The sequence below is a fragment of the Telmatherina bonti genome, assembly GCF_933228915.1.
Source record: "Telmatherina bonti genome assembly, chromosome: 18".
NCBI classification, from domain to species: Eukaryota; Metazoa; Chordata; class Actinopteri; order Atheriniformes; family Telmatherinidae; genus Telmatherina; species Telmatherina bonti.
Window position 1 is genome coordinate 18,838,381 of NC_136616.1, and position 18,591 is coordinate 18,856,971.

The 18,591-nt window shown below is 41.1% G+C and overlaps 3 protein-coding genes across 6 annotated transcripts in view; 2 read left to right on the forward strand and 1 right to left on the reverse strand.

The window, feature by feature from the left end:
* The first annotated feature begins 211 nt into the window (after window positions 1-211).
* Window positions 212-7,661, forward strand: dnajc3b (DnaJ (Hsp40) homolog, subfamily C, member 3b). The gene is made up of 12 exons (XM_079257990.1): window positions 212-654; window positions 1,796-1,906; window positions 2,449-2,573; window positions 2,677-2,751; window positions 2,845-2,988; window positions 3,121-3,302; window positions 3,422-3,541; window positions 3,674-3,779; window positions 3,862-3,982; window positions 5,821-5,953; window positions 6,062-6,210; window positions 7,326-7,661. The coding sequence occupies exons 1-12, from the start codon at window positions 570-572 to the stop codon at window positions 7,469-7,471; spliced, it is 1,497 nt and encodes a 498-aa protein (XP_079114116.1). The 5' UTR covers window positions 212-569; the 3' UTR covers window positions 7,472-7,661.
* Window positions 7,662-7,817: 156 nt separating this feature from the next.
* On the reverse strand, window positions 7,818-11,395 carry naa38 (N-alpha-acetyltransferase 38, NatC auxiliary subunit). The gene is made up of 3 exons (XM_079257991.1): window positions 11,323-11,395; window positions 10,583-10,757; window positions 7,818-9,486 (listed from the first exon to the last, which is right to left on the reverse strand). Exons 1-3 carry the CDS (start codon window positions 11,359-11,361, stop codon window positions 9,362-9,364), a joined length of 339 nt encoding a protein of 112 aa, XP_079114117.1. The 5' UTR covers window positions 11,362-11,395; the 3' UTR covers window positions 7,818-9,361.
* A 4,442-nt stretch (window positions 11,396-15,837) lies between these two features.
* chd3 (chromodomain helicase DNA binding protein 3) overlaps window positions 15,838-18,591 on the forward strand; it is a 48,641-nt gene continuing 45,887 nt past the window's right edge. For all 4 annotated transcript variants that reach the window (XM_079257585.1, XM_079257583.1, XM_079257584.1 and 1 more), the window contains exon 1: window positions 15,838-16,311. In XM_079257585.1, the coding sequence (XP_079113711.1) occupies window positions 16,149-16,311 (163 nt within the window). In that variant the 5' untranslated portion in view covers window positions 15,838-16,148. The remainder of the gene's footprint in view (window positions 16,312-18,591) is intronic.

The following is an 18,591-nucleotide window of genomic DNA, read 5'->3' on the forward strand; positions in this document are numbered from 1 at the left end:
TGCGTAAGTGGCAGTAATGAGCATGGCCTGTAGTCTGTAGTGATGCTTGTGTACAGTATGCCGGCTGCCTGGCCCATGCTGGGACATTATGGGGAGTGCCATAGGTACTAAATTAGGCTCTCCAATGAGAGCAGCCCACGTTTGTGGACGAACACGGATGTGCGCAATTTGGACCAACCACGGAAATGTAGGGCAGAGAGGGAGGGGATGGTTTCACAGACAGAAACGACTCGTTTATAAAGTGTACAGACGGTCGGTGGGTTGATTTTTCCATAATAAAATTACGTGGACCTGCCCTACCTGCAACTAATGTCCAGTCTGTTTACGCACAGAGACCGAAGAGCTGGTTTTGCTGAGGAACCTTTAGGTGACGCTACTTATTTCCACACGGACCGCTGTCCGAATGGGACCGTAAATATACAGTCGTAGCTGTTCCCGACGTCTGTCATAGTGGACGAAACTATGACAATTCAGTCTTTTCGATGAAACGCGGTGGTATTTCCTGCGACAGTCGACACAGAGCCGTGAGGTTTGTAGGTTTCGGTTTGACAGCGTGAGTTCATTTAGAGATGGAGTCGTGTCGGCGGGCAGGAGTTAGCGGGTTGCTGTGCTCCTTGTCTCTGCTGTGTGTCCTCCTGGACATCCAGCTGGACGGTAAGTCCGCCTTTACTTCCAGAAACAAGATGATAAACAAAAACCTTCATAAACTCTCACACATGTGTTACTAGATGTTTCTTAGTCCAGTCAGCCTCCTAAAGATTTAGCATACTGATTCAGTGTTATTAGCTTAAACAGGTTTAATTTTTGTCGTGGGGTTGAATATCTAAAAACCTAATTTTGTAATATAATACGAAAGTTATTTTAGCTATTAAAACAGACATTTTCTGTATTGTGAGGTGTGTTTGGGGAAGTAGATCTGTGTGCAGATAGAAGTCCCTGGTAGGTTGATATCTGAGCTCAGAATTAGCACAGTAAGTAAATGTAACCATAAATACTTATAATGTTAAAAGCAAAAAATTGATTGGAGAGCCTAATTTAGTTTGCATCAAACTTAAAAGCAAAACAAAGCACAACACACAAGCACGAATGTTTTAAAAAAGCGGTTGTTTTTTTTTTTTGTTTTTTTGTTTTTTTAAAGGAAACACTTCTTGATATTTACAAAACTTTTAGCTTTTAGTTTCTATTCTTGCTGTTGTACTTTGTTAAATGCTGGTTAACTTTTGTTTGCCTTGCTGCTCAGAGTGACAATACCTCAAGTTTCCACCTGCAGACTCAGGAAAACGAGCCACGGTTCTTAAACTAAACACAGATATGTGCCAAAGAAATATTATTTAAAAAACAAAGTGGCATTAAATCGGTGTGAAATTTTACAAATAAAGAAATGGGTACTACATAAAGTCTCAGATGAAAGACGTTTCATTATTGATTGTAAATCTATGAAAAGGTGAAAGCTCTTAAACAAGGGAATCAAACCCCGGTCCTGCAGGTTTTAGATGTTCCCTGCTTGAACAGACCTGATGCTAATTATGAGTTTTTGTTCAGAGCCTGATGACAAGATGTTGGATCCATTTAACTTGAATCAGATGTGTTGGAGCAGGGACACATCTAAAACTTGGAGGGCTGCAGCCTTTGTCATTTTTTGCCATAGCTGTAATATGAGAAGATTTGTAAATCCTAGAAAATGAAACCCACAGACAGATGCCATTTAGCTGCATCACGATTTCCCCTTGTGGATGACTTCGGCCGTCTTGTCAGTGTCTTTCCAGCGAGGCTTTAGCACAGTTTTGTGTTACAGGGGTGTTGGGGGCGACTCATGTTGAGATTGAGCACCACTTGGAGATGGGCCGCAAACTTTTGGCAGCTGGTCAACTAGCCGAAGCCTTGTCCCACTACCACTCTGCTGTGGGTAAGATTACTCCTGCAGACACTCACACACACACACACACACACACACACACACACACACACACACACACACACACATTGCTGCTCTCTGTATCACTGCTCTAATAATGCTCCCAGTATCCCACACTTGCTGCATAAAAAAATTATCAAGTCCTATTTTAAACATGGGGTCTTTATTTGTCCCTTTAACAAAATGTAAAATAAAAAAGTACAAAAATTTGGGGGATATTTACCATTTATTACCCATTGATTACCATGTGATATGTTAACATTTTTATAGTGTAATTTTCTGCTTTCTAGTGTCCATTAAGGGGCAAAATAGAAAAATAATATGTGTTCGACTTCATCTGAACAAAGTTTGTACCATAAAGCGGTGCAAAATGTCTCAAATTGTTTGTTTCATGTATGCCATGCTTGGTTTCTATTGGTTACGTTTACAGGAAAGAAAGATGTGTGTAGTAGTTTGAATTGTGTGTGTACTTAAAAGTTTCATTTGTGTTACTTTGAAACAAGCACTAACTCAGCTTTGCTCACTTTTTGCAGAGGGAGACTCTAAAAATTACCTAACTTTCTACAAACGAGCTGCAGTGTTTCTAGCAATGGGAAAGTCCAAATCTGCTCTGCCAGATCTGGCCCGAGCCATCGAGCTCAAGCCTGACTTCCTGGTTGTAAGTCCAGCTGGTCACGCGCCACTTGAACGATTCACGATTCTCTTAACTTTTCAACATTTCCTCGTTTCATCACACCTAAATAATTTCCTGTTGTTTTCAGGCTCGTTTGCAGAGAGGAAATATTCTTTTAAAGCAAGGCAATACTCAAGAAGCAAGAGAGGACTTTGAAGCTGTGGTAGGTCATATGATGATCATGTGCTTGTTTTTTTCTTTTCAGAATAATACATGCTGTTAAAGGAGAAATGTGTCAATTTTTTTCTTTTTCCAGCTGCAGCGCTCTCCAAACAATGAAGAAGCTCACCAACAGCTGATGAAGGCAAATGAGCTGGAGGAGCTGCAGGAGGATGCCCATGCTGCATACCACCAAGGAGACTACAGCACCACCGTCGGTATATTGGAGAGAGCTATAGAGGTATATGTGATCACAGTTTAGTTGACAATTTTGGTGATCAAGAGCAAATTTGTGTCTAAATTTACTATTTATTCCAGTATTGGTCTGTTTCCTTTGTGTTGTTCATGTCTAAATGTTTCCACCGCTTCTCAGATCTCTCCCTGGGATCCAGAGTCACGGGAGCTCCGTGCAGAATGTTACATCCGAATGGGAGATCCGCAGAAAGCCATCCAGGATCTTACGCCAACAACAAGGCTGCGCAACGACAACCGAGCGGCTTTTCTAAAGCTCAGCATGCTGCACTACAGCCTTGGAGAGCACCATGAGTCACTCAAGTGAGCACCACACTGACAGCAGAGGCATGCAAATGATGCGGTTTCCCTCTCCAGACCTGTGCTCATCTGTTTTGCCTTGCTGTTTCCATGAACTCATTTGCATGTGTCTTCCCGTGCAGTCATATCAGAGAGTGTCTAAAGCTTGACCAGGACGATAAAGAGTGTTTCAGCCACTACAAGCAGGTGAAGAAGCTCAGCAAGCAGCTGGACTCTGCAGAGGAGCTGATTCAGGAGGAGAGGTCAGTATATCTCTGAGATTACTGCACTTTTATCCTCTCAGCATGCAGATCAACACTCATGATGGACACTTTAAAGTACATGCAAAGGCTTTGCCGCTTTCTCCATCTAATTGAATTTCTCTGGGTGATTAGGTATCAAGATGCCATTGATAAACTTGAATCAGTGATGAAGACGGAACCAAATGTCCTGTATTACGTCAACCTGGCAAAAGAGAGGATCTGCTTCTGTCTCGTCAAGGTGAGAGGCTTAAACAAAAAACGGTAACCAAATGATTGAGAGTTCTCACCGAAGACATCCTTGTGTTTCTTCAAATTTGCAGCTCAAGTTGGCTTCCGAAGCAATTGATGTGTGTTCAGAGGCCCACCAAAGAGATCCCCGCAATGCCAATATCCTCAGAGACCGAGCAGAGGCCTACATTCTCAACCAGGACTATGAGAAAGGTAGGATGACGGTTTAAACTGTCTGGACTGCTGAAAACTTAACTAGAACGGCGTGTCTGTGGTCCAGTTTGAATTATGTGTTGCTAGAAATCTTGTGTGTCACATTATTTTTTTAGGTCAGAATTCCTGTTTTTAAGGCCCTGTTTACGCCTGACATTAAAATGCAACGCTTACAGCAACAGGCAGCCTACTTTTTGAAGGAATTGTAAACAGCAATGTCTCCTGAGCCTTGTTAAAAAGCAGTCATGTTTTGTTTTGTTTTTTTTTTTGTTTTTTTAAGTATAAAGAGGTTTCTAAATTCAGTGGATGTATTGTGTTTTTCTTTTAATAATAATAACAATAATAACGTGTTGTAATTAAAAACACCTTTTAGGTTACTTTTTATTTATTTATTTATTTATTTTTATGTCTCACATGGTCATACAAAAGGTAATAGCAAGTCTTTACAGTACAAAAAACAAAACAAACAGAGCATATTGCTCGAAAAGGAGCAGGAAAAAGAAAATTTCTTGTAATATCTGCCCCTTTTTTTTTTTTTTTTTTTTAAAGAAACATAACACAACCAATAAATGGTTATTGATTTTCTTAGCAATACTTAATGAAAAGAGAAAAAAAAAATATTGTCATAGCATAGCATGCCATATGTCTTAAGTTGTTCACTTTATAAATGGATAATTTCCCACCTTTTAACTGTTTGTGATCATTTCCACAAATTAAATACAATTTCTCATACATATAGTCATGTACAATCACATTTGCATGTACATAGATGTATATACATACATGTACATGTATAAATATGCACACATGAAGCACGTACATATACAGACAGAAATGCACATCCACGTACATACATTATACAAAAATCAAAGTAATTTTGTCCTTTGTATTTGTAATATGGGTTTTTTTTGTTTTTTTTTTTTTTTTTAGGATATTTTTAAATTTGATAAGAGCAGGACATAACTTCACATTATCACTTAAGTTTTTCCTCAGTTTAACTGCTTGTGATACAATGGTGTTTAGTTTGTGAGTTTATCTGTTTTTAGGATGCATGTACCTCGTAGAGTAAATGAATTCTCCCTCATCTGAAACAACCTCTGTATACTTCAGGTCACTGTATAATTAAACAACAGCAAACAATAATGAAATGCAAACATAAAAGCATGGGACATAGCAATTACAGAGTATGCCATCTTGAACAGGTGTGTTTGAGGTTTAAACAGAGTTAAACAGTCGATGCAACGGATGTCTGGTGGGAGGGAATTCCAGAGATGAGGAGCGGAGTGGCTGAATACTCTCCTCCCCATGGTGCTGAGACAGCTAGAGGGAACAGTGAGGTGGATGACCTGAGGGGGTGGCAATGTGTAAAAGAGACCTGACAGATAAGGGGGAGAGTTTGTGGATGGCCTTGAATGTGTACAGAAGGATTTTGAATTCTTTTCTTGATTTGACCGGGAGCCAGAGCAGCTGTTGTAGTCAAGGGGTGATGTGGTGAAGGGAGGACGTCTTGGTGATGATGCGTGCGGCTGAATTTTGGACCATCTCAAGCTCATGAAGAAATTTCCGGGGGAGAACAAAGAGAAGTGATTTGCAGTAGTCAATATGGGAGGTGGTGAGACTGTGGACAAGAACAGAAGCAGTATGGTGGGGTGAAGGAAGGGTGGAGGTGAGAAATGTTACATCAGTGAAAATATGCAGAACTATTGATGTGAGCATGAAATGATAATGAGCTGTTGAGAATAACGCTCTTAACTTGGACTTGGAGAGGAGGTGGGGGGAGTTGTTGATAGAGGGAAAAGCTGAATTTAAGTCATTTTGCTGTATTTGTGTACCTGCAGCTGTAGAGGACTACCAAGAGGCCAGAGAGTTTGATGCCGACAGCAACGAGATCCGAGAGGGGCTGGAACGGGCACAGAAGCTGCTCAAAATCTCTCGAAAGAGGGACTACTACAAGATTCTCGGAGTGAGCAGGTAACCAGTTCAAGGATGAAATGGAAATATCTGTGTCCTGACTGACATCCCATTCAGAGTCTATCTTTTTTATGGAGACCGACTAACTGTCTGGCTACATGTCCTCAGGAGCGCCAATAAGCAGGAAATCATCAAGGCATACAGGAAGCTGGCACAGCAGTGGCATCCTGACAACTTCCAGTCCGAGACTGAGAAGAAGGAAGCTGAGAAGAAGTTTATTGACATTGCTTCAGCGAAAGAAGTCCTCACTGACCCAGGTCAGGAACTCGGGCTGAAACTTGCAGAACTGATCCTTTATTGTTAGGGTTTGTGGAAGTCGGCGTTTTTTTCTGAGGGAATTTAAACAAAAGGCCCGGTTCAGATCTTTATTTTTTTACACTTGTTTGTTTATGGATGAAGAATTGCAAGTTTTAGCCTGTTTCAGATCAGGCATGTCCAAAGTCAGCCCTCAGGACCGCTGTCCTGCACGTTTTCTATGTATTCCTGCTTCAGCACACCTGACTCAAATTAAATGGATCTAACGGCATATTAACCTCAGCACAGTGACTCATTAATTTAATTCAGGTGTGTTTGAGCAGGGATACATAGAAAACCTGCAGAATTGTGACCCTTGAGGACCAGAGCTGGACACCCCTGCTTAAGATGGACGAGCTAATTTCCTAATGGCAGTGTCACATTTTGATTTCGCTACTCGCTATTTTCACTCTCAGATGTAAGTCGCTTTGGAGAAATGCTAAATGTCTGTAGAATAGATTAGAAAACTACAAAACTGTGTCATCCTCCTTTCTTTGCAAAACTGTGCAGCTCTGTGTAGCAGAGATGTCTAACAGTCTCGTCTGTGTGGCAGACATGACTGTTTAGATCAGTAATGTGGTGAATGACGATACAAATCACCTTCACACAGAGACATCATCAGTTCTTTAGACTAAGCTGCTTCTTTATACTGTTTAGCATAATGTTGGAGGAATCATCTTGCTGTCCTGACAAAAATTCACTGTCAGGACCTTGAAAAGATACCATTTAAATTCATTACATCTTAGCCTGAACAAACACAGAAGCATCAAAGCGCAAATTTGTGACTTGTGTGTCTGTGTTTGATAAAGTTAAGCTGCTGGCTGTAGATACATATCAATAAACAAAATGTGACATGAAATAGTTGACAGTGAGAGATGATTATATAAGTCAAAGTAACAAATACAAGCTTAAAAATGATATAAACACGTTATTGAATGGTGCTTAGAAAACGCTAACATTAAAACTCAGGAATGACTAAAGAGTTGTTCAGATCAGAACAGACCTCAATAAAGAAAACTCCCTATTGTTAATCTTAATTTTTTTTTTTTTTTGTCCATCATACCCATCTGTTTTGTAGAAATGAGACAGAAGTTTGATGCAGGCGAGGATCCTCTAGACCCAGAGAACCAGCAAGGAGGAGGTGGAGGACAGAGGGGCTGGCCGTTTCACTTCAACCCTTTTGAGTCTGGCGGCAGCTTCCACTTCAAGTTCGAGTACGACTAGAGAGCAGGACTCGATCAACACATGGGAGGTTACGCCCTTTTTGGACTTCTTGGGGAGGAGAATCAAACTGGATTTTTGGAGAAGTCTTCCTCAGAACTTGTACATCAGCTTGGAGGCCATTTCATCGAATCCTCGAATTGATTTTTTTTTTTTTTTTTTTAAACTGGACTTCTCACCACAATAACAGAACCTAACTGGTTCCCGTTGAATCAAGTCGTCACTGTGGATGAAGAAAAATGAAGTTTTGTCCACACGGCTGCTGCTTGAGGAAACACAAAAGGCAGTGATTGAAAGCAGTGGATGTTTCTGCTCTTATTACTCATTTCTTTCTTAGTGCCATTCTTTGAAACTTGACTTTTGGATGCAGTAACTGGTGGGACAACCCCCTGGAAGAACATCGGTGCGCTTTTTCATTTCGTTGTGGCTCGCAGTATTCGTAAAAGGAACTTCATGTTACCTGAAACCAGTAGATATTCTTGACCACATTTAAGGTGTATTTACTGTGGAGAAATCCGACTTTTCTATTTAATGACATCAAAAGACTTGGTTTGTTAAGCTCTTATATTTATGATGAGACTTGAGCACTTTTACATGAAACTTCTAGGTGTAAAAGTAAAGAAATCCTATGGATCTTAAATCGGTGTAGGACGGCATGATTGTTTATTTTGCTTTAAACTAAAATTGGTTTCTACGGTTTTCTCACTGGTGTCATACATATATATATATATATATATTCGGATGTAAACGTATCCAACTACATCTTGTGATTTGGTTAAAATGCAGTAATTAGGCAGAATGTAGTCTCTTGGATTAAAAATGTTACAACTGATCAGCGAATCAAATATCATGTATTTCTCTTTGCAAATTTCTGTGAACATCTTTAAAGACTTGCACTTCTACTCTTCTGTTATTAAACAAAAAAAAAAACCACGCCACAGCTTTTCCCCTCCTGAAATGTTACTGCGGACTCTTTGCAAATTGTGTCTTCAGCAGTTATATGAGAACCTCATTTATAAATAGAAAAGTGCACATGGCCAACACTGACCTGAGCGGGAGCTTAAATTTCTGTGGTACACTGAATGCACTTCATACGCAGGAGGTTTGGATAATATTTATCTAATAGGAGGGGACTACTGCACAAAGTTAAACCTGAAGTGTTGCAGGGGCAGTTTGTAAATGAGGCTCAAATGATGAAGCTGTGGAAGACAATGAAACGAGGCTTTTTTTCTTTTTTTTTTTTTCATTTTGTTGCACAAACTAAGTTATTTTGTAATGAACAGATTAAGGAAACTGACTGCTTCTACTTTTTGTTGTGAACAAAATGTGACAGACTGTATTTAAATCTGACAGGAACGGGTTCCTTTTTTTTTTTTTTTTTTAGGGTTTCTGTAAGTGGCATCAATTTTCCTGTTGCCAAACTGAACTTGGCTGACATGCTTGAGTGCATTAAAGTATCTAAACAATCCAGTCTCTGCTCATTCTTCCTCCCCGATCAGCCATGTTTGCAGTGGTCTTTGTGGATCATACCATACATATCCAGCTGTGATTGTCCTAATTCCTTCATGTTCTGTTCAGTATTTTGAAGCAAAGCTGCAGAAATAACTTCAAATAAAGATTTATTTCAAAACACTCATATGCTTCGACACTTACACACCCACAAAGCTTGCACACAACTCCTCATTCATACACACATACTGAGTCCACACTGGTGGCGAATACTCTTCCTTCAGTCATGGAGGAAATGGCTAAATCCAGAGCGTTGTCCGTAGCAACTGACCAGAAATAGTCCGATCGTCTCCAGGTTCAGCCCCAGCCCGAAATCTGACTGAACAGGAGTCAGCTGAGTAAAGGTGAATGAAGGTAGAGTGCTGTCCAAACAGACAGGGATTGTCAGTGGTTGGCACCAAAACCCTGTGCGTCTTCAAGACTGTCAGCCTCCACCTCAATGGACACCACGTGGTGACCTGGGATCATGGCCAGGCCCAGGACTCTGGGTTCGCCCTGTGAGAAGGTATCTGAGGACAGAAGAGGACAACTGTTCAGGCTGGGGTTTTATTTCTTCTGGTGAAAAACACAGATAGGCAGGCTTTTTCGCCAGCCCACGTTACTGTTTGTTCTATCTTAAAAACTATTTGCTGATATAATCATTGACGTCAGCCCACTTGTCAAATTCTCAATATGTACTCCCTCCAATAATCTCCTGTGTTGCTCCATTTCTACAGCAATTGAAGCAGATGAGATGAGAATACGGGCATTTAAACAAGATATTTTTTGCATCAGAGCAGTCATTTTAAACAAAAATTTTATGATTATTATTATAACTAGTGTTTTGTTGCAGCCTACTGCTGTAGTTTACCATTTCTCTCACATTAGGTCAATGGTAGGGAGCCTTTACCTTCCTACTTATTCTATTTTAAGGAATGCCCCTTGAGACGTACCATCTTGTTTTCGAGGGGGTCCAAAAACATAACAATACATTATAATCAACAATTAAACAGATCATTTTTAAAACAATATTTAGGATACAAACAAAACAAGACAAACTTGCTTACTCTTACACCTCACCACACTCCTGCCAATGTACTGATGTAAAACACAGAAATTACACAACTAGAGATGTCAGAATCAGTAACTATTGATCATGTAACAAAATTGCGTAAAAAGGCAATAATGTAAAGAGCACTATGAGAATAAATTTAGTTTACTCATTATCATTATTATCTTTTCTTTTTTTTTTTACTTCCTCCCCTTTCCCCTTCCCTCTCTTCAGTTCTTTTAATTAATATATTTATTTTTTCTGTTTACTTACATTGGTTTCACCACTACACAAGTTCATGACATTCCTAGGGATAACAGTTGAACAGCATTATAAGTGACATCAACACAAACATAGACCATGCAGGACGAGGTCCCTGCTCCAACACCTGATTTTAATAATTCACTGTGCAGAACTATAGAGGCATGGATCCATTTGATGTGAGTCAGGTGTGTTGGAGCAGGGGAACATCAAATGTGAAGGACTGTGGCCAATGAGGATCAGGGTTTAATCTTGGTACAGTAGGATTATTTTTACGCTCTTTTGAGACTGTGTTGATAACAAAAAGTTCCTACCTGTGGATTTGAGAAATTCCTGAGCTGAGCCGAGGATGACATTACAGTCCCGGTCTGTGCAGAGGAAGAGCCCCACCAGAGTCCGTCCATCTGTCATGCGGATCTTCATGTTCTTGTTCAGCAGCCCTTCCAGTTTCTGCCTTGCCTGGGAGGATGAAGACACATCAGACTGCTCCTGGGGGAGGAAGCAACACAAAGAGACCAAAATGACAGGGAAAGGAATGATCATTTGATACAACAAAACCATCTCTTTAAAACGCATTGGTTCTTATTGATTGTGCAAAAATTCCTATAAAGTTGCTGCTTCTAGATGCACTTAATAATTTCCTTGGGTATCAGTATCTGCAAATTTTACGCTTTTTCTAATAAACAGATCCACTTAACAGGAATATGTTGATTTTTAGATTCTGACAAAGATGTCTACTGATAGAAAAGTGCAGATCTGGTCAGATATCTGAATGTTTTTTTAGTTCATCATTCGGAACTTTTAATTGAAATGCCTCAAGGACATGTACATTACATTTTTATGGGAATATGTGGTCAAGTTTCGGTGTGAAAAGATGAAACATTGCATACCAGCTAACTTGTTAGCCACTGGCTAACGTTTAGCCACATCTAAAGCCTTGACTTAGTTTATTTGTTTGCCGAAAAGCGTTTCTTCCCTCATATTTAGCAGCTGAAGTGGCGCAAATGACCTAGTTGATACTAAAACTGAAAAATGTTAAGTATGAAATACGTACATGAGTCGAAGGACCATTTTCTTCAATCATTGTTGCCATAACCTCCCCCTTCTGATGTTACAGTTGCTCACGGAACACTTTTAGTGACGGACCAGCTAAAAAAAAAACGGAACACTCTCTCTCTCTCTCTCTCTCTCTCTCTCTCTCTCTCTCTCTCTCTTCCTCTCGCTCTCATTTTCTGCTACTACACATGAGAATGAAGGCTCAAGCCCAATTATATCTTTATAAGTTTTTTTGTGTGTGTTTCAATACCACCAAATTATTAAAGTTATAACAACAAATTTACAAAATTATTAAAATGAGACTGTGAAATTGCAGGCTTTTTTCTTTACATGAATAATAACATGAAGAATTACCAAACCAGTTCATTTTAAATTAATCAAAGATGCGTTCTATATTCATATATATATATATGAAGGGAAAAGAAAAAAAAGCTTTTTTTTCTTTAACTTAATCACAACAAATTATATGCTAAATGGGGGAAAACCCAAAGGAGAAGAGTGGTCGGCATTTTTTCCTAGCAAGAGAATGAAACATAACATGATGAACAAATGAGGCAAGCTCTGTTTTCACAAACAACCTGAAACTTTGGCAGGTACAGAACTTTAAAAAAAAATTACTGTCATTTTACATTAAACTAAAAATATATTAACACCATCAACAGAATATAAATCCGGATAGAGTGTATCTCGGATGATATTTGATCCTGGGTGTTTTACTGACATGATGTGCAGTGATTACAGAGAACTGCTAGATTACCTTGTGTTGATAAAAGTAGAAAATACTTCTGCACTGTTAGACTCTGAAACTTGTGTTTTTGCTGTCAAAGATCAGTGAATAATGTTTGTTTGTTTTGTTTTTTTTCTTTTCATGTAAAAATGTTCAGTTCATGACTTTTATGGACAGAATGAATAGGCACAGCCATGGTGTTGAGGGAATCCATTATGGTGGTCTCAAGATTAGGTCCCTGCTTTTTTTTTTTTTTTTAGACAATGTGGTTTCTATTGGCTGCATCAGGCTGTGATCTCTGGTTCTTGCTGGTGAATTTCTAAACAGTGGAAAGTAGCTGGAATGACAATCAGCACCTCCTAATCCAGGACCACTGTGCTCAGCTGGAAAAGGGTGGAGTGTCTTCTCCAGGTCAGGAATGAAGTCCTATTCCAAGTGCAGAAGTTTAATGTCTTTGTTTCTTGTTCACAGGTGAGGGAAGGATGGAGCGGGAGATTGACCAAAGGATCAGGGGGGGGGGGGGGGGGGGGGGGGGGGGGGGGGGGTCTGCAGTGATGCGGACACTGTGGTGGTCTGCTGTAGGGAAGAAGATGAGATGAAAGTCGTCATTTTTACCGGTCAACCTACCTTTACTTATGGTCACTTTTGGTGTTAGGACACACTGTCACATCAGGATGGAGGACTGGGTCAAAGTCCAGATTCAGTACAGTCTGTTCGTTTTCATGAACTAGAATATTTATTATAAATCAGCTTATACTGATATGTCTTTAAAGTGCCCTGAGAGGACGTTGTTGTGAACTGGTGCTATAAAAATAGAGTTGAATTGAATATACTGTGGAAATTTCACTGACTGCTTTTGTGTTGGTTTTCTAGCAGTTGTTAAGGAGGTTTCATTTAGAGACGACAGCTAAAATCTTCATACGAGCAGATTAAAAGACTGCTCCACATGAAAGGCTGATGAGACGCCTTCAGAAAATGCTCTCAAAAAGAAGAAGATCCATAATTAAACACATTAAGTGTGTCAAATGTTACCAAACACAAAAAAGAAAAATATCATTCTTTGGTTTGGACGTGCTTGTTTTCACTATAAGTAAAGCTAAGCAATGAGAAGTCCTTCTTCTCCTAAATAAATCCAACTGCAGGCTTTTTTCCCTCTTTGGGACTGTTATTTAGCATTATCTTCTCCCTGGGTTGCCTGAGTTCAGACAGCTCAGCTCTGAGTGAAGCACAGGAGCCCGTGTCTTCCTCTGTGTGTCATTCTGCATAAAATCTAGGTTATCTGGCGTGCAGCACCCAGGGGAGGCTCTTTTTCTCTCTCATCCTCGACATCTCTTGCCGCCAAACGGACACAGGAGGCAGTGGAGGGGGCGCCGGGTCATTAGTGTGTCAGGGCCTGCAGCATTTAGAGTCCTGACTGGTTTCACCTTCCTTCCTTTTTGAAGTCACATGCTGCAATACATGCACTGTCATGACTCCAACTGCTGTGTGTGAGGGTACATAAGCCACACACTAACTCGCCAGCCTCTCAGTCTGGCACCGTCAGACACCTCAGTAGCCAAAGGCTCTTTTGGAGGAGAGCGTTCCAGTCACACACTCCTGCTCTTTTGCAGCACAGCCCTCCTTCTCCTTGTGCGTCGTGCAATGCACTGTCTCTCTCTTGGCAGATGTGGCTGTTGGATCAAGCACCCAAAAATTCCTCTCGTCTCATTTCTGGAGCTGAGCTGGGTCGGCTCAGGCACCTGTTGCGGCAGAGAGACAAATGCACAGCAGAAAAGACAGAACTGGGGAACTTGTGGAGGCTGCAGCTGATGAAGCAGAGCTTGTTGTTAACATCGAACACCGAAAGGGTGGGAAACAAAAGGACCTGAGTTACATAAGAATCAGAAAAGTTGTTTTATCTTAGAATAACTGCATTTGAAGAAAGTTCAGGCTGTATTATCTGTAACTTTTAAAATACTTGCACAGCTGTTTAATCAAATTTAACCAAATATTAAATTGTCCAGCCTGGGCCTACATGTGGTTATTATGTAATAAAGCTATTTTATGTGGGCATTTGGAGGGCCACTAAATAATCCTCCTATTTGGGAGGGAAATTAACAGTCGTCACACAAAACATGTTCAGTTTGCATAAGAAAATGAAAAATTGTAACATTAAGAAATTATTCTGTCGTAAATATTAAACGATATATTGAGGAAACACAAAAGTTTAACTCTTTAAAGCTTGAATATTTGCTACTGATATCATAAACTGTGGCTCAGCTCTTGTCAGATGTCCCGGCAAGTGAAGACAAGGCGACACACACCTGCATACATTTGTGAATATTGCACATAATGAAACTTAGATACTCACCACATGAACTTACAGTGTTTTTGTGGGAATCATAACACAGTGTAATGCTTGGCTGTCCTGTATTGTTTTTGTCATGCAGTTTGGCTTTGTGAGCATATTAGTACATGTGAATCCCTGTAAATCTCTGCAGTGCATTCTGCAGGGCAGACATTCAGATTTTCCTCCAGTAATTAACCTTTTTTTTATTATTTTTTTTAAAAATCTTTTTCTTTTTAAACATAAAAACATGCAGATATATTTAGGCTACTGAATTGGGACTCAGCTTTGATACTGTCTACTGAGATGAGTCAGTATGTATGATGTCTAAACAGGCTATTGAGCCTGATATATGTTTGACATGTCAAGCTATGCCATGTACTCCAAATGACCTGAACTTTTACTCTGAACCCCAGTATCTAACAGGCCTTTCTCTGGAGGAAAAGGCCAAAATTTCAGGGCTATAAGTGGCCCAGAGGATGATGATGATGAAAGCCCACACTTGCTGGTTAGACTGTTTTAGTTGGAATGCAGATAAAATAGAATAAATTAAATATTAGAGGGAAAATGTTTTTCCAATTGGAACACAATTACTATTATCCTGCAGAGAAAAATGTTGGAAAATGTTCAGTAAAACAGATTTTTTCTTTTAAACAAAGACTCATCAGAATCTCTTTTCTCCATATTTTATTTAATTTCCTTTAGATTAAAAAAAGAAGAACAGGGGGGGGGGGTCCTTTTGTCAAAACAAGAGTGCCCGGAGCAGCACCCACTGAGGGCTGGCTGTGGAGGGATTCCCATGGCCTTACTGCCATCCAGCTGACACATCCTGCTGCTAATGAGAGTTTTAAACTTACAGTTAAAAGTCTCCAGGAATACCTTACTTTTTTTGTGCCAGACTTGTTCATTAGAGCTGCAGAGCGCGTGCTTTTGTGCCTTTACGTGTGGCTGGTTAGCATATTCTGAATTGTTTTCATCCCCACCACAAGTAGTTAATTTTTAAGCAATACAATCTGATGTAAGTCTGGGCATGGCTGCGGCAGATTTTCCCAACCCCCCTCTCTCAATCCCTCCCCAGCACTCACACACACACACACACGTGTGTGTGTGTGTGTGTGTGTGTGTGTGTGTGTGTGTGTGTGTGTGTGTGTGTGCGTGCACATGCACGACGCCGCTGCTCCAAAATTATTTTCTATACAGCGGTGGGGGCTCCGGAGAATATAAGGTGGCCATATTTGATAGATTTGTGTCGGGCTCTGCAATGCAGACAGTGAGAGTTGTTGCGTGTGATCTTGCAAGTGACAGTGACACCACGCAGGTCTGTCGGATTCGTGACTGATCCGGACTTGGGAGAGAGAGGGAGAGGGGAAAGAGAGAGGGGGGTAGACAGAAAAGAAACAAACAAGTAACAATGTAACTTACATGCAGTCACACACCCCTTTTTCTTGTAACAATGTGTACGTTTTTAAGGAGGGAGGGGGCGCGCAGAGGGAGAAAGAGAGACGCAGAGAGATAGAGAAAGGAGGAGGGGGGTGCGTTCTGAAATAATATAGTCAGCCATTTTTTATGTAAGGGGATTTTTTCTTATTGGGGGGGTTGTTAAAAAATAAATATAAGAGGGCGGCCATCTTTGTTGCTCTGCCTTGTGTAAAATATTCCAAAACGCCCCCCACTTTTTTCTGTGCCGATTTGAATATTAAATAAATATCACATATTCGGGCAAGAATACGCTTTTTTGAATACAAGGACGGAACCAAATGACAGGAATATAATGTCCTCTCCTCTCCGGTCCTGTGAGGAAGACGAGGGCATGGTGGTTAATTCCGAGGGAGGAGATTTTGATGAAGAAGACGACGACGGAGACCTAGACGAGAACGCAAGCGACATAAACTCGCCGGCGGCGCCTCGGGAAACTGCAACACCAGCCGCGCCAGGTACTGTAACGGAGAAAACTGGCCGGACAAGTCGGGAGCGCGCGCACGAAATAAAAAAACAAAAAACAAAAAAACCAAAAACAAGACACACTTTTGTTTCAGGAAAATTTGCTGGTGTGGGGTGGAAGAAAGCGCAGGTTTTGAAGTATCTCCGTATCTGTGCTTGTCCAATGTCCAGAACCGTACAGTAGAGACCAGCAGTCGTCGAGTGCGCGCATACACATGCACACAATAGAAACACTTAACATTTTTTTTAAAGTAGAGACACGCGACTAAACTAACGCTTATCTCCGGTTGTGGTGCCTCAATGTTGCTAGTGGTGTCATATTTACTGCTATACGTGAGAAGCTAGGGGGGGGGGGGGGGGGGGGGGAACACGAGAACGCGCTTTGCAAACTCCAGCTCGCAAAAATCACGCAGACAAAAAAAGAACAAAAAAAAAAGTGTTGCCGCTAATGTAGTGTGCGCACACTGTCATCCCTCAGCTTCCTCTTCACCTCCTGCACATTCCAGCAAAGTTTAAGCCAACTCTTCAGTGGCTGCAAAGCTCACACGTCTCTCTGCCATCATCAAAAGTTGCTGTTTGTCCCTTAAATCCTCCTGACAGCTCCCACAGGCACGCAGGACGTGTCAGGGAAGCTCAGACTGTGGGGGTAAAAAAGGTCGCCTTGAAGGTTAAAAAGCTTAAAAAGAAGAAGAAGAGAGAGAAAAAAAAAAGGAGTGACAGAGGAGAGAAAAAACATGGACTCCCCCGCCGGAGGCTATGAATTTGTTACCCAGTTGGAGAGGAGTGGAAGATGCTTTTGCAGTGGAGACGTGAAAGCCGGGTGATGGTGTGAAATGAGACATAAACTTGCCACACCGTCACCCTCAACGTCGCTATGACAGGTCAAAATAGGACACTGCTGCTGCATGCTGCTCACTTGCAGGACAGAAAGGTGTGACTGCTCAGCGCTTAGTTGCTTCTGTACAAATAATAAGACCGAACAAAAGCTTCAGCTGTGATCTATTTCCTCGTACATAGCGGCATATTATTATTTATTCATTTGTTTATTTCAGTTTTTTGACCATAGGAGTCAGCAGCTGTGTTGGGAATTGATTGTCAGGCGGTGATTGACTGGCTGCGTGATATTCTGGAAGTTTCTGACAGTGAACTTGCTCGAGGTTGCAGTGAGGCTGAGTGAAGGGTGCCGAAAGTATAGAGGCTGGCTAGCTGTAAGAACCTGAAATGTTACAGTTTATTAATAAAAACACACCATACTGTCAATATAATATTCAATGGATGCGTCAAAATGAGGTTAATACAGGGTGGTTATTACAGGCTGTGGGCTATAATTTTCTCGCTTGTATGAATGACAGGAATCCTCCATGCTTTGTCTTTATTTCATAAACTCGACACGACGTCGCTGCTGAGCCGTGCCAGACACATAAATTAGTGTTCCTGTCAAGGACCTTAACCCCCTCACGACCTCTCGCAGCGGTCACAGCGGTGGTCTCGGTCCCCGTGTGGGAATTGCTGAAGTCGTTCCAGTTCACCGCGCTACCGCCGGCCTCTGAATCACCGGGATCTGCGTGCGTTCTGCTGCCGCCCCCGGCGTTTCATCGGCAGCTGCACACTGCACGGGTACGCGGGGAAGCTAGTTGTCGGACGGGTTGGGAGTGAAGAGGAGGTGGTGGTGGAGGGGGTGGGTGTTGTTGCTGCGGGTGGGAGCGCGCACCAACAAAGGCAGACAATAAAAATCCAAGCAAAAAAAAAAACAAAAAAAACAAAAACGTAGCTTATCCTATCAAACAGGCAGCAGACCGCAGCCCATATTTTGGTTCTGGTTTAACGCTTTGCTGCTTCCTTTCTGAGACTGAAGCTGCTATCTCCTTGCATCATACTGTGTTTCCTCTGAGCTCCATGCCAGGTCAGGGTGCAGGTTAAATTGTTTTCCCGTGTGAGTGGGATAATGCCCAGGTACCACATCGTAAGCTCCCTGAGAGCAAAGACATCTTGTCATGTACTTGAGATTCTCCAGTTCCCACAATGTGCAAGACAAACATGGCCTTTTAAATAATTTGTTCGCTTCTAAAAGTAGGAGCAGATATTTAAAAAAATTCCTTTTACTTAGAAGTGTGGATGATATTAAGCACAAACACCAAATATAGATGGTAAAACTGCAGGAATCTGGCTTGGAATTACACTTCTCTTTGTGTATTGTTGGAAAAAAAGCAAGAAAATATAAGTTATAGTCATGTACATAAATATGTTGGTGTTTAACAAATGATCCTTTTCCT